Genomic DNA, 12,614 nt, shown 5'->3' on the forward strand with positions numbered 1-12,614 from the left:
ACCAACAGCTTTCCTGTGGGTTTGGTGCACTTTCTGAATGCAAGAGTTTTTTTTTGGTGTGTTTTCAGAATGGGCACAATAACTGCAGGATACAGTAGAAGTCGATGGCAAAGCGCAGCTAATTCAGGAAAGTTGCAGATTCGCTGTGCAGGTAAACCGCAGCACATCAGTGTGAAAGAAGCCATATAGGGGGCTCAGAACAGTAAGGGTTCATTTCCATTTGTAGTTTGGGTGGTGTTAAGACGTGTGGTGGGGCTTTTTTTTTTTTATTTCCCCAACCACATCCCCTTAACTTCTTGGACCCCACGGAAGTATGCAGTTGTGGGGCACTTGCAGAGTAACACACACCTTAAGCAACAGGGGGCTTAAGTCCTGCTGCAGCATGTGTACACCCCGTCACGGAGCTGTATTTGAATTGTCCGGGTCGCAGTAACAATGTCCCGACTCCTATGATCACATCACATGTATTCAATGTCCCACCATTGGATCAGTGTGCCGTCTGTCACAGGAGGCAGGACGTTGTTACTGCGGTCTGTGTAGTTCAGCTCCGTGACACACGGAGATCAATGAGGACTGGGGTGCTCTGGGACGACGCCCCCCGTAAAGGGCGGCTCCCGCCCCATTTTTGGTGCATCCCTACTATCAAAACCACACTGGACTGCATGTGGTGTGAACTGGCCCTAAATGCACAACCTTGTTTGAAGCTCTAGGGATCACTACTGGCTGCACGTGCTCCTGTATTTCATTGCAAACACTCTGCTACCCTGCTTAACACCTGGTCAGGTTAGATATCTGCCATATACAGGATGCGTTTTTTTTATTTTTTTTATTTTTTTTCATGCCGTCAGCTGAATTGCATTGTAAGGAGCTGTAAAGTACAACCATTGTACTGTTGGTAAAGCAGATTGTACAGTTTGAGTATACAATAGGAAAAATGCCTGCCAATAAACGTCTTTTTATTTTGGTCTGGTAAAGCTTATGTTTGTGGAAATAAACAAAACTTTATTATATTTTAGCATACTAGTTCTTGGATATGGTGGCTGCATTAATTTTCTGTTTTTGATACTTTTTCTTTTTTTTTTCCTAGTTATCTGTCTCGTAACACAATTCTGTCCTACGATATCGTTCACTCATCTTCTGTATAAGGCAACAGAAAAATCTTGTTCTGTAGTCTTGGAGAACAATGTAGTTAACTTTTTAAGCAAGAACAATTTCATTCAGCATTTCAACGTTTGCAAACCTGTGAAAATATCGCGGATGTGCTAAATTCTGTCTGGGCAAACCAGACTTTTAGAGCCGGTTCACACTGGGGCGACTCATCAGGCGACTCAGCCGCCTGACAAGTCGCGTCCCATTGTAGTCAATAGAATCGTTCTAATAGGAGCGACGCAAGTCGCTCTGACTTAGAAAAAGGTTCTTGTACAACTTCGGGGGCGACTTGCATTGACTTCTATACAGAAGTCATTTTGCAAGTCGTACCTGAAGTCGTCTTCAGGTCGCTTTGCCGAGTCGCCCCCGAAGTCGTGCCGCCCCAGTGTGAACCGGCTCTAAAGGGTTTACTCCAATTATGGATTGCATTGATGCACCTGTGCTAAATTACTGCAGTACTGTGCATAAGGAAGGCTGCATTAAGGTTGCCCATTCACTTTGAATGGATTGACTGCACACCCTAATCCACAAAAAAATGGCCTGTGCTGCTGACTGCGGTGCACAGCATATGTACTTGAAGCCCTCTATTCTAAAAAAAATTCCTAAGTTGACCACCACTATTCCACATAGAACAATAGTATAACTAAACAAAAATGTCTAACAAGGGCAGACCACCCATTGTGTTATGATTGTTACATTCCTACCTTTTTAATTGTAAATACAATTGTAACGATCATCATTTTCAATGATTAGTCACATTATTGCCTCATGCCAGTATATTCTTGTTCACAAAGTACATGAGACCAAATGCAAACTCTGGTATGCAGATAGATTTCTCATATTGTCCAGTAAAAGAAATCTCATTCTGTATTGATTCAAGCAGTGACCTTGCTGCGACGATCGTACTAACTTTGCTGCACTCTGAGCATGTTTCAAAGAAGCCTGGGGCAAACGCATATTCTCAATACAGTAACTACAAAACAAGTATTGGGTCCACTGATCTCTAGTCATATGCATTGCTACAATGATGTGGTCTTAACTTTCTCTGTTTTCTTCCTTCTAGATAATTGAGCTGTTGAGATATTTCTCATGGGCAGAGCCTCAGCTGAAGGCAGTAAAGGCAATGCAACATGTAAGTGTTCCCTTCATATGCAATAATGCATTTAGTGCTGTTAACACGCATTGGTGATGGTGGTCAGGTTAAATAAAATCTGCGTTTTTTTTTCCTTTCCTATGGCTCGTTTTTGTTTTTCACTGTAAAGAGTACCTGCCCACCATATACAGCAGGGGTGGCCCAACCAGTGGCCCGCGGAGCCCTCTGATGTGGCCCGCGACCTTCTGCTCTGGGATGACGATATGGAAAGCCACCACATAGGCCTGTCTTGTGCTCCTGTCACAGGCAGAGTGATATCAAATGCACTCTGTCTGGTGCAGAAACAGCCGGCGATAACTGAATGGAATACTGTTTTTAAAAGTAGGTTTACTACTAAAATCGCAGCGTATATATGGGCAGTGTTGCTCATCTTCCTTTAAAAAAGTAATTAGTTACAGTTACAAATTACTTGTCCGAAAAAGTAATTGAGTTAGTGACTCAGTTACTACATTGGCAAAGTAATTAGTTACTCAGCAAAGTAACTGACTTTTTTTTTGTCGGCGTATGACGACCCCCTAATTTTCCAGCAAAAATTTTGGCTTTGGAATATACTGACTGTATAAGACGACCCCTCACTGTAACATGCCTCACTGTGCCTGTAACATGCCTCACGGACAGTGAGGCATGTATGATGCCACAGTGAGTTACAGGCACAGTGAGTGCATCTAGACCTGTTTTCCAGGTTGTCAGTTTTTTTGATATAGCTGTTTTTAATTGATCAGTAAGGTCCTGAACTTTAGCGACTGTTTGGTCAGTGTTTGTTTTCCATGACTTATTTTTTCGCCCCAATATGTTGGAGGTCAGGGTTGATTGAGGCGGTGATCTGTGCTGCTGTCTGCAATAGTCCCCTGGCTAGCATTTGAGAGAGAGCTGCCATCATAGAAGGGATATCATGTGGAAGGGGGATTATTGTGAGTTTCCTGCCCCCATGACTCGGGGCTGACTAAGAGATCCTCCATAGGAGTCAGATTGGGGCCCCTCACTGACCTTCCTAATAAAGATTCTGTGGAAAATGGAGTGTGTGGTGTCTTTAGTGGGGTACTCACTGTGCTCTTCTCATGCAGTGGACTGGCAGCGTGTTTGTTGTCCTGGTCCGCTATGGATTCCTTCCGTGCTGTGCATGCTTCTGGTGTGTGTGTGTGCGGCCGCCATCTTTGGTAGGCCCAGACTCGGTACAGCCCAGCCTAGCTGCTGGGAAAGGTCCCTTCTCGGGGAGACCACAGACATCGGGCATCTCCTGGGATGTTCCTGGGGTCGGATGGTGGGGTGGAGGTGCCCGTTCATGCACTCTGGTAGCTGTGGTGCAGAGCTCCAAGACAACGTGACCATCTTGGATGCCTCCTTCTCAGGCTGTTCCGTGATAGGCGGAACAGTCATTTTCCCAGCAGAGCCTCTGTTTACTGTTCAGCCTATCACGGATGTCCTTTCATCCGAGGCCGAGGCTGAGAAGGCATCCGTGATGGGCTGAACAGTAAACAGAGGCTCTGCTGGGAAAATGAATGTTCCGCCTATCACGGTCCACGGAACAGTCAAAGGAGGAGCGCTTTTTTAATAATGGATGGCCGCCGACACACACAGGTACTACATGTAATTGCGGTAACGCCGCCCAAGTAATGGGCCCGGCATTACCGCGAGGGGAAGAGTAATCAGGTAGATTACTCGTTACCCTCAAAAGGGGCATCGTTTGGTAAGGGCGTTTATTTAAACGCTGTTACTTACAACACTGTATATGGGCATATCTGTTTTGCAGTGGTTGCTGTGCTGCTTTCAAACTGATCTGCAGGTGGAGCACAGTGCACCTGCAGGTTACCTGCACTGAGCCATAGACTTCCGTTATTAGCTGCGGGTTTGGTGAGCTTTCAAAAAGTGCACCACACATTTAGGATATAATAGAAGTCTATGGCAAAGTGCAGCTACCCCGCAAAAAAGCCACAGGTGCACTGCTCTGTACCCATGGTGTGGGTAAACTGCAGAGCATCTGTGTGAAAGCAGCCTTAGACCCCTTTCACATGATCAGTCCAACCCAATCAGACCATCCATTCAACTCTATGGAGTGGCAGATGTAAACAGACTACCTCCAATCCTATCCGCTAAAAAAAGAAAAGAAGGGGATTCATCCCCTTCCGTCTGGGCAGATCTGATCGGAGGGCTCATAGAATAAAGTGGGCTGTATCCGTGTCCGCTTTGCATATGCAGAGTGGACACGGACCTGTCCTCCGCCCGCTTCGCTCATTGTGGCCCGTGACTGAACAAAGACGCTACCCGAATGACAGGTACACTTGAAAGCTGTAATTAATTTCCAGAAATGTAAAAGGTCATGAAGACTGATTTAGCCCACCACATTACTGTATTTATTGGCATATAACACACACTTTTTTTTTTTTACCCTCAAAATAGAGGGTTAACTGTGACTGCGTGTTATATGCAGGGGGCTGTGGAAACTTTATTTATTTATTTTTTTAATTCCCCTCTTAACCACTTAAGACCCGGACTATTATGCAGGTTAAGGACCTTGCCCCTTTTTGCGATTCAGCACTGCGTCTCTTTAACTGACAATTGCGCGGTCGTGCGACGTGGCTCCCAAACAAAATTGGTGTCCTTTTTTCCCCACAAATGGAGCTTTCTTTTGGTGGTATTTGATCACCTCTGCGTTTTTTATTTTTTTGCGCTATAAACGAAAATAGAGCGATTTATTTTGAAAAAAATTCAATATTTTTTCCTATAATATCCCCCAAAAATATATAACATTTTTTTTTTCCCTCAGTTTAGGCCGATACGTATTCTTCTACCTATTTTTGGTAAAAAAAATCGCAATAAGCGTTTATCGATTGGTTTGCGCAAAATTTATAGCGTTTACAAAATAGGGGATAGTTTTATTACATTTTTATTAATTATTTTTTTTTACTACTAATGGCGGCGATCAGTGACTGCGACATTATGGCGGACACATCGGACAATTTTGACACATTTTTGGGACCATCGTCATTTTCACAGCAAAAAGTGCTATAAAAATGCATTGTTTACTGTGAAAATTAAAATTGCAGTTTAGGAGTTAACCCCTACAGTGCCCCCTAGTGGTTAAGTGTGACCTCATATGTGTTTCTAACTGTAGGGGGGGCGGGGGCTGGGCGTGTGACGTCAGTGATCGTCTTTCCCTATATCGGGGAACAGACGATCACTGAGATTGCCACAATGAAGAACGGGGAAGGTGTGTTTACACACACCTCTCCCCGTTCTTTAGCTCCGGTGACCGAGCGTGGGACACCGGCGGCGATCGGGTTCGCGTGTCCTGCGAGCGCAGTCACGGAGATTCGGACCGGGTCGCTAGCGCGCCACCGGCGCCGCGTTCGCGACCCCACGGGCTTAGAGAAACGGTACGTGATTGTGCCCAGCCGTGCCATTCTGCCAACGTATATCAGCGTGAATGGGTCCTTAAGTGGTTAAAGTTAGGGTGCGTGTTATATGCCGATAAATACAGTATTTTACATTGGTAAACTTATTTTTTTTTTTTTATTTAAAAATTGGAAAAAAATAGGGAACAATTTTTGATCTTCAGTAACCTGTTTTTTGTTTTTATTTTGGCAGAAAATGGTCGCCATACCTGCAGCAAAAGTGGTAAACATATTGAATTGTTTCACATTTAGTAAAGACAGACTGAGTGCCCTGGAGCTGCTGGCTGTGTAAGTACACCTCATATTTTCTGTGTAGACCATCAGTTAAATGTGTCAATCGGTATTAACAATTATACCCCTCTTCCCTATTTATTTATTTTATTTTCTCCCATCTTATGTGTTCCGGAAACCATTCATTGTAAGGCCACGTGCACAAGGGATGCATGAGACTGTACAGGGTAAATTGTGGACATGTTTCCACTACCAAGAGAGTGCAGTGAATATTAATGAATGGCTGTACATGGGTATACGCAATACTTGTTTGAACTTGTGCCGGGGTGAAAAACCCTGAACATGGCTTGTGTGCATCCAATGATTGAAGTCCATGTGTGAGTTGATGGGAGTACAATGTGTACTCATTACTATGGATGGTTGTAGGCTGCAATTATGTCTCCCAGGCACAGAAATACACACAATTTAATTTGTATGGCTTCATAAAGCCCATGTGCATGAGGCCTACGATCCTTATTTCAAAAGATCCATTTTCTGATTTGTGTAACAGCCCATGTTGCTTCTTTGACCTGTTAAAGAACTTTCAGTCTTCTATACAGTCAAACATTGCATTTCTTTTGCCTTAGCAGCAATGTGAATAATCACAATGCCCATTAAAGCGGATGTGCCAGTAAAAAAAAAATATTAAAAGCCAGCAGCTACAAATACTGCAGCTGCTGACTTTTAATATTAGGACACTTACCTGTCCTGGAGTCCAGCGCCGTCCGCAGCAGAGGACAAGCGATCGCTCTTCTCTCTGCTGCTCCCCCCGCCATCCTCCGTGAGGGAACCAGGAAGTGAAGCGCTGCGGCTTCACTACCCGGTTCCCTACGGCGCATGCGCTATGTGCTGGGAGCCGAGTGTTACCAGCACACAACAGGGGACAGACGGGAAGTCTGGAAAAACCCGTCTTTTGCCCGAGACGTGTGGCCGGAAGTGGGTGCAAATACCTGTCTTTACGGGTATCTGCACCCCCCTCCCCCCTGAAAGGTATCAAATGTGACACCGGAGGGGGGGCGGGTTCCGATCAGCGTGAGTTCCACTTTAGGGTGGAGCTCCGCTTTAAGACTTGCTATATTAGAGAGCAGAAATACAGGAAGTGGGAATCTGGTTATGGATTCCAAACACACAGAAAATTATCGGAAGGCTTTTTGAGATTCATTTAAAATCCAGAATTTGTACTTCTATTGAATGAATTATTGTAAAGAGAAGCTGACGGGCTAAGAAACTCTGACGCTGAAAAAAAATGGCAATTTTTTTTTTTTTTATATTTAATTAAACTGTGGTGTATTTATTAGTGAAACTCACTCATGGAGTTACACTTTTGGGCTCCATGCACACAGAAGCTGATAAACTGCAGTTTATTGGCGTTTTGGCATTTTTTTTTTTTAAAAAGCCCATAAACTGAAATCTATGTTAGCCTATGTGCCCATGCACACATGGGCGTTTATTGGCTTTTTTCTGAACGACCAAAATTTGCGTTCAAAGTCCGTTTTTCATCTGGGTTTTCAGCATTTTTTTTTTTTATCCATTGAAAAAAAAAAAGCTAAAAAATGCTACACTGAAAAACGCTATTGCAAAAACGTTAAGGCTTCATTTCCATGGACGTTTTTACAGCCACTTTTCTGAGCGTTTTTTGCAGCTTAAAAACGTCTCTCTATGTTGGTCTATGGCCTCATGCCCACCATGACGTTTTTGAGCTGGAGATGGCTGAGCCATTTTTAAGCCAGGGCTCGACAAATCCCGGTGGCCAGGTTGCCATGGAATAGCATCCTGGCTTGTGAAGTCCCCAGCTCTTCCTTGTGTGAGCTGGCGCCATCTGGTGGTGGCCGTTGGTATTACAAGTTATTACCACCAGATGTGAGCTGGCGGTGGCCGTTGGTATTACAAGTTAAGCATTACAAGTTAATGGAGTTGTAAAGGAAAAACTTTTTTTGCCTAAAATTAATGTCTGCGAGGTAGACAGACAGAATAGTGTAATGATTCTGTTAAAAAAACAAGTAAATACCTATTAAATTCCTTCATCTATATCACCTCCGGTGTTCTAGTTTCTGTTCTCTCATTCACTTCCTGGTTTGCATCGCTCGTTCCTGTAAGAACTACATTTCCCAGTATGAATTGCGGCACGCCCAGTAATTCACATCTCCTTGAAGTCTCTAACACGTAGAGCGTCCTGCCGCACGGATGTAGTTCCCAGGAGGGGGTGAGCACGTTACTGACCACGCAGTAAAGCCTCCCATCACGGTGGTGAGTAAAATCAGACAAGCAGGAAGTGAACAGAACAGAGAAGAAATAGAGCAACTTCTGAGCAAAAACAAACAATGAGGAAGTGAAAAGAGGAATGTCTGCAGGTAAAGGATGCTTATTATGAAAAAAAAAAATTCCTTTACAACCCCTTTAAACAGCAATTCTAATGTAATTTTTCACTGCCCTCTTCTTCCCTCTAAAATATATAATAAATATTATATATATTTGTTATCCTAACACCCTAGAGAATAAAATGGCGATTGTTGCAATACTTTCTGTCACGTCGTATTTGCACAGCGGTCTTGCAAGCGCACTTTTTTTAGGAAAAAATTGCACTTTATTTAATTAAAAAATAAGACAACAGTAAAGTTATCCCCATTTTTTTGAATATTATGAAAGATAATGTTACGCCGAGTAAATTCATACCCAACATGTCACGCTTCAAAATTGCGTCCGCTCGTGGAATGCCGACAAACTTTTACCCTTTTTAAAATCTTCATAGGCGACGTTTAAAAAAAATCTACAGGTTGCATGTTTTGAGTTACAGAGGAGGTCTAGGGCTAGAATTATTGCTCTCGCTCTACCAATCGCGGCGATACCTCACGTGTGGTTTGAACACCGTTTACATATGCGGGCGCTGCTCACGTATGTGTTCGCTTCTGCGCGCAAGTTAGTCAGGACAGGGTGCGTTTTCTGGCTCCTAACTTTTTTAGCTGGCTCCTAGATTCCAAGCAAATTTGTCAAACCCTGTTTTAAGCTGCAAAAAAAAACCCAGGACCAGTGCGTTCTGAAGCTCCAGCGTTAGAGCTGTAAAAATGCCAGACGTTAAACTCCAGCGCAAAAAAAAAAAACATGGACAGGTGTTTTTAAGCTGTAAAAAAAGTGGCTGTAAAAATGTCCATGGAAATGAAGCCTAATGCCGCATACACACCATCACTTTATGTGATGAAAAAAAACGACACTTTCTGTGAAGTAAAAAATGACGTTTTTGAAACTTCAATTTTCAAAGACGAAGTTGCCTACACACCATCGTTTTTCTCACAATGTTCTTGCAAAGTGAGGTTACGTTCCACCACGTTTTACCATTGAAGCTTGCTTCATAAGTAGCTTCTGGGCATGCGTGGATGAAAAAACGTCTTAGAAAACGACGTTTTTTGCTACACACGGTCAATTTCTGTGAAGTAAAAAGTGCACTTTTGAAAAACGACACATAAAATTGAAGCATGCTTCAATTTTTTTGGGTCGTTTTTTACAAGACATAAAACGACGTTTTCCCCCACACACAGTCAATTAAAGTGACGTTTTTAAAAACGTCATTTTTTTTCATCACATAAAGTGATGGTGTGTACGCGGCATTACAGGCTCCCTGCAAAGCTACTGGCTTTTATAGCTAGCTTTTTTTTTTTTTAGCTTCTGCGTGCATGGAGCTTTAATGTAAACCTGACCTGGCTTGATAGAGTAGCAAAACTGCTTAAATGCTAGCATGCCTTGCACTACCTTTTAACTACCTGTGTCAGTGTTCAAATTGATCCCTAAGTTCCTACGGTATAGCTGCTACCAGAAGCGAGTCTAAAACTTTCGCCTTTAACCATTCTGCCTTTTAAAGAGAAATTGTAACGCGAGTCAAAAAAAAATTTTGATTTTTTAAAACGAAAAGTTTTAAGCTCATGCTCAAATGTAAACGGTTATCATAAAAAAAAATAAACATAAAGTTAATACCAAAAAACAGTGTAGCGCAACCCCTCAAATTCTAAAAATATATATCAATAGGAAAATAATGCATTTGTGTTCAAAAATTAAGTCCATAGAATCCTGCTTTAAGGAAAAAGTGGGGGGAAAAAAATAACAAACACCAAGTGTCTTCACTTTTTGTACATTAGTGCATATCCACCTTCAGGTGAAGAACCTCCAATATAGTCACAACATGCTCAGCAATATTATCCCAATACTGCTGCTGCTTGGGATTCGCCAGCTCAGTCGTCCTCAGTTTACATGAGGTGACTGTCTGTCTGTCTTTTCCACCTTCCGGAGTAGTCAAAGGGCTCCAGTCCTATGTCATGCAGGACAGAAAGGCACAGGCGTAGTGTACCCTGTTTTGCTACATTATTCAAAGCACTCCCCAAATCACAACTATAAAAGCACTAGACGGGCTCACCACAGCACTCGACGTGACTCTGGTTTGAAGTCACAGGCTTGGCTCCTCCCTCCTAGACGTGTTGCACCCGAGATTGGGCTTCCTCAGTGATCATACCTGTAAGGTAGTGCTGCAAATGTCAGTGTGGGAGCAATAATTCTAGAGCCAGACCTCCTGTTTAAAAGCCTTTACAGGTTACCAGTAGGGTTGTCCCGATACCACTTTTTTGAGACCGAGTACAAGTACCGATACTTTTTTTAATGTCATGTGACAGTGGCAGTATTTTTTTTTTTTTTTTACTATTTTACAGAGATTTTTTTTTATTATTTTAGGGGGGGGGGGGTGAATTGTCACTGTTTTTTTTTTTTTTGTAATATTTATTGCAATTTTAATTTTAATCAGCCCTGTTGGGGGGCTTTGGTGAGATTTCAGGGGTCTTAACAGACCTCTGGCATCTCCCCTTTAAGACAGAGACAGAGAAAGGGACTAGGGAAACAGATTCCCCAGTCCCTTTCTCAGCAGCTTCAGCTGAAATGAATGGAGGGAAGCTCCTCCATTCATAAACTGAAGCATCGTAAACACAGGAGGTTACGATGCTCAGTTATATGAATGAACAGAGTCGGGCTGAGGACAGAGATCTGCACGGACGGGGGGGGGGGGGGGGGTTGGGGGAGAACGGGATGGGGGGGGGAAGAGAACTGCATGGATGGGGGGGGGGGAGAGAGAATGGGACGGACGGGGGAAGGGGAGGAGAGAGAACGGCCGGGACGGACGGGGGAAGGGGAGGAGAGAGAACGGCACGGACGGACGGGGGAAGGGGAGGAAAGAGAATGCGCTATGTGCTGGGAGCCGAGTGTTACCAGCACACAACAGGGGACAGACGGGAAGTCTGGAAAAACCCGTCTTTTGCCCGAGACGTGTGGCCGGAAGTGGGTGCAAATACCTGTCTTTACGGGTATCTGCACCCCCCTCCCCCCTGAAAGGTATCAAATGTGACACCGGAGGGGGGGCGGGTTCCGATCAGCGTGAGTTCCACTTTAGGGTGGAGCTCCGCTTTAAGACTTGCTATATTAGAGAGCAGAAATACAGGAAGTGGGAATCTGGTTATGGATTCCAAACACACAGAAAATTATCGGAAGGCTTTTTGAGATTCATTTAAAATCCAGAATTTGTACTTCTATTGAATGAATTATTGTAAAGAGAAGCTGACGGGCTAAGAAACTCTGACGCTGAAAAAAAATGGCAATTTTTTTTTTTTTTATATTTAATTAAACTGTGGTGTATTTATTAGTGAAACTCACTCATGGAGTTACACTTTTGGGCTCCATGCACACAGAAGCTGATAAACTGCAGTTTATTGGCGTTTTGGCATTTTTTTTTTTAAAAAGCCCATAAACTGAAATCTATGTTAGCCTATGTGCCCATGCACACATGGGCGTTTATTGGCTTTTTTCTGAACGACCAAAATTTGCGTTCAAAGTCCGTTTTTCATCTGGGTTTTCAGCATTTTTTTTTTTTATCCATTGAAAAAAAAAAAGCTAAAAAATGCTACACTGAAAAACGCTATTGCAAAAACGTTAAGGCTTCATTTCCATGGACGTTTTTACAGCCACTTTTCTGAGCGTTTTTTGCAGCTTAAAAACGTCTCTCTATGTTGGTCTATGGCCTCATGCCCACCATGACGTTTTTGAGCTGGAGATGGCTGAGCCATTTTTAAGCCAGGGCTCGACAAATCCCGGTGGCCAGGTTGCCATGGAATAGCATCCTGGCTTGTGAAGTCCCCAGCTCTTCCTTGTGTGAGCTGGCGCCATCTGGTGGTGGCCGTTGGTATTACAAGTTATTACCACCAGATGTGAGCTGGCGGTGGCCGTTGGTATTACAAGTTAAGCATTACAAGTTAATGGAGTTGTAAAGGAAAAACTTTTTTTGCCTAAAATTAATGTCTGCGAGGTAGACAGACAGAATAGTGTAATGATTCTGTTAAAAAAACAAGTAAATACCTATTAAATTCCTTCATCTATATCACCTCCGGTGTTCTAGTTTCTGTTCTCTCATTCACTTCCTGGTTTGCATCGCTCGTTCCTGTAAGAACTACATTTCCCAGTATGAATTGCGGCACGCCCAGTAATTCACATCTCCTTGAAGTCTCTAACACGTAGAGCGTCCTGCCGCACGGATGTAGTTCCCAGGAGGGGGTGAGCACGTTACTGACCACGCAGTAAAGCCTCCCATCACGGTGGTGAGTAAAATCAGACAAGCAGGAAGTGAA

At 43.4% G+C, this 12,614-nt stretch overlaps 1 protein-coding gene across 4 annotated transcripts in view; it reads left to right on the top strand.

Moving 5' to 3' along the window:
* Positions 1 to 12,614, top strand: part of PROSER1 (proline and serine rich 1) — an 81,076-nt gene that overhangs the window by 10,772 nt on the left and 57,690 nt on the right. For all 4 annotated transcript variants that reach the window (XM_040340364.1, XM_040340365.1, XM_040340362.1 and 1 more), the window contains exons 4-5: positions 2,213 to 2,281; positions 5,888 to 5,982. In XM_040340364.1, the coding sequence (XP_040196298.1) occupies positions 2,213 to 2,281; positions 5,888 to 5,982 (164 nt within the window). The remainder of the gene's footprint in view (positions 1 to 2,212; positions 2,282 to 5,887; positions 5,983 to 12,614) is intronic.

This window comes from Rana temporaria, chromosome 2, assembly GCF_905171775.1.
Source record: "Rana temporaria chromosome 2, aRanTem1.1, whole genome shotgun sequence".
NCBI lineage: Eukaryota > Metazoa > Chordata > Amphibia > Anura > Ranidae > Rana > Rana temporaria.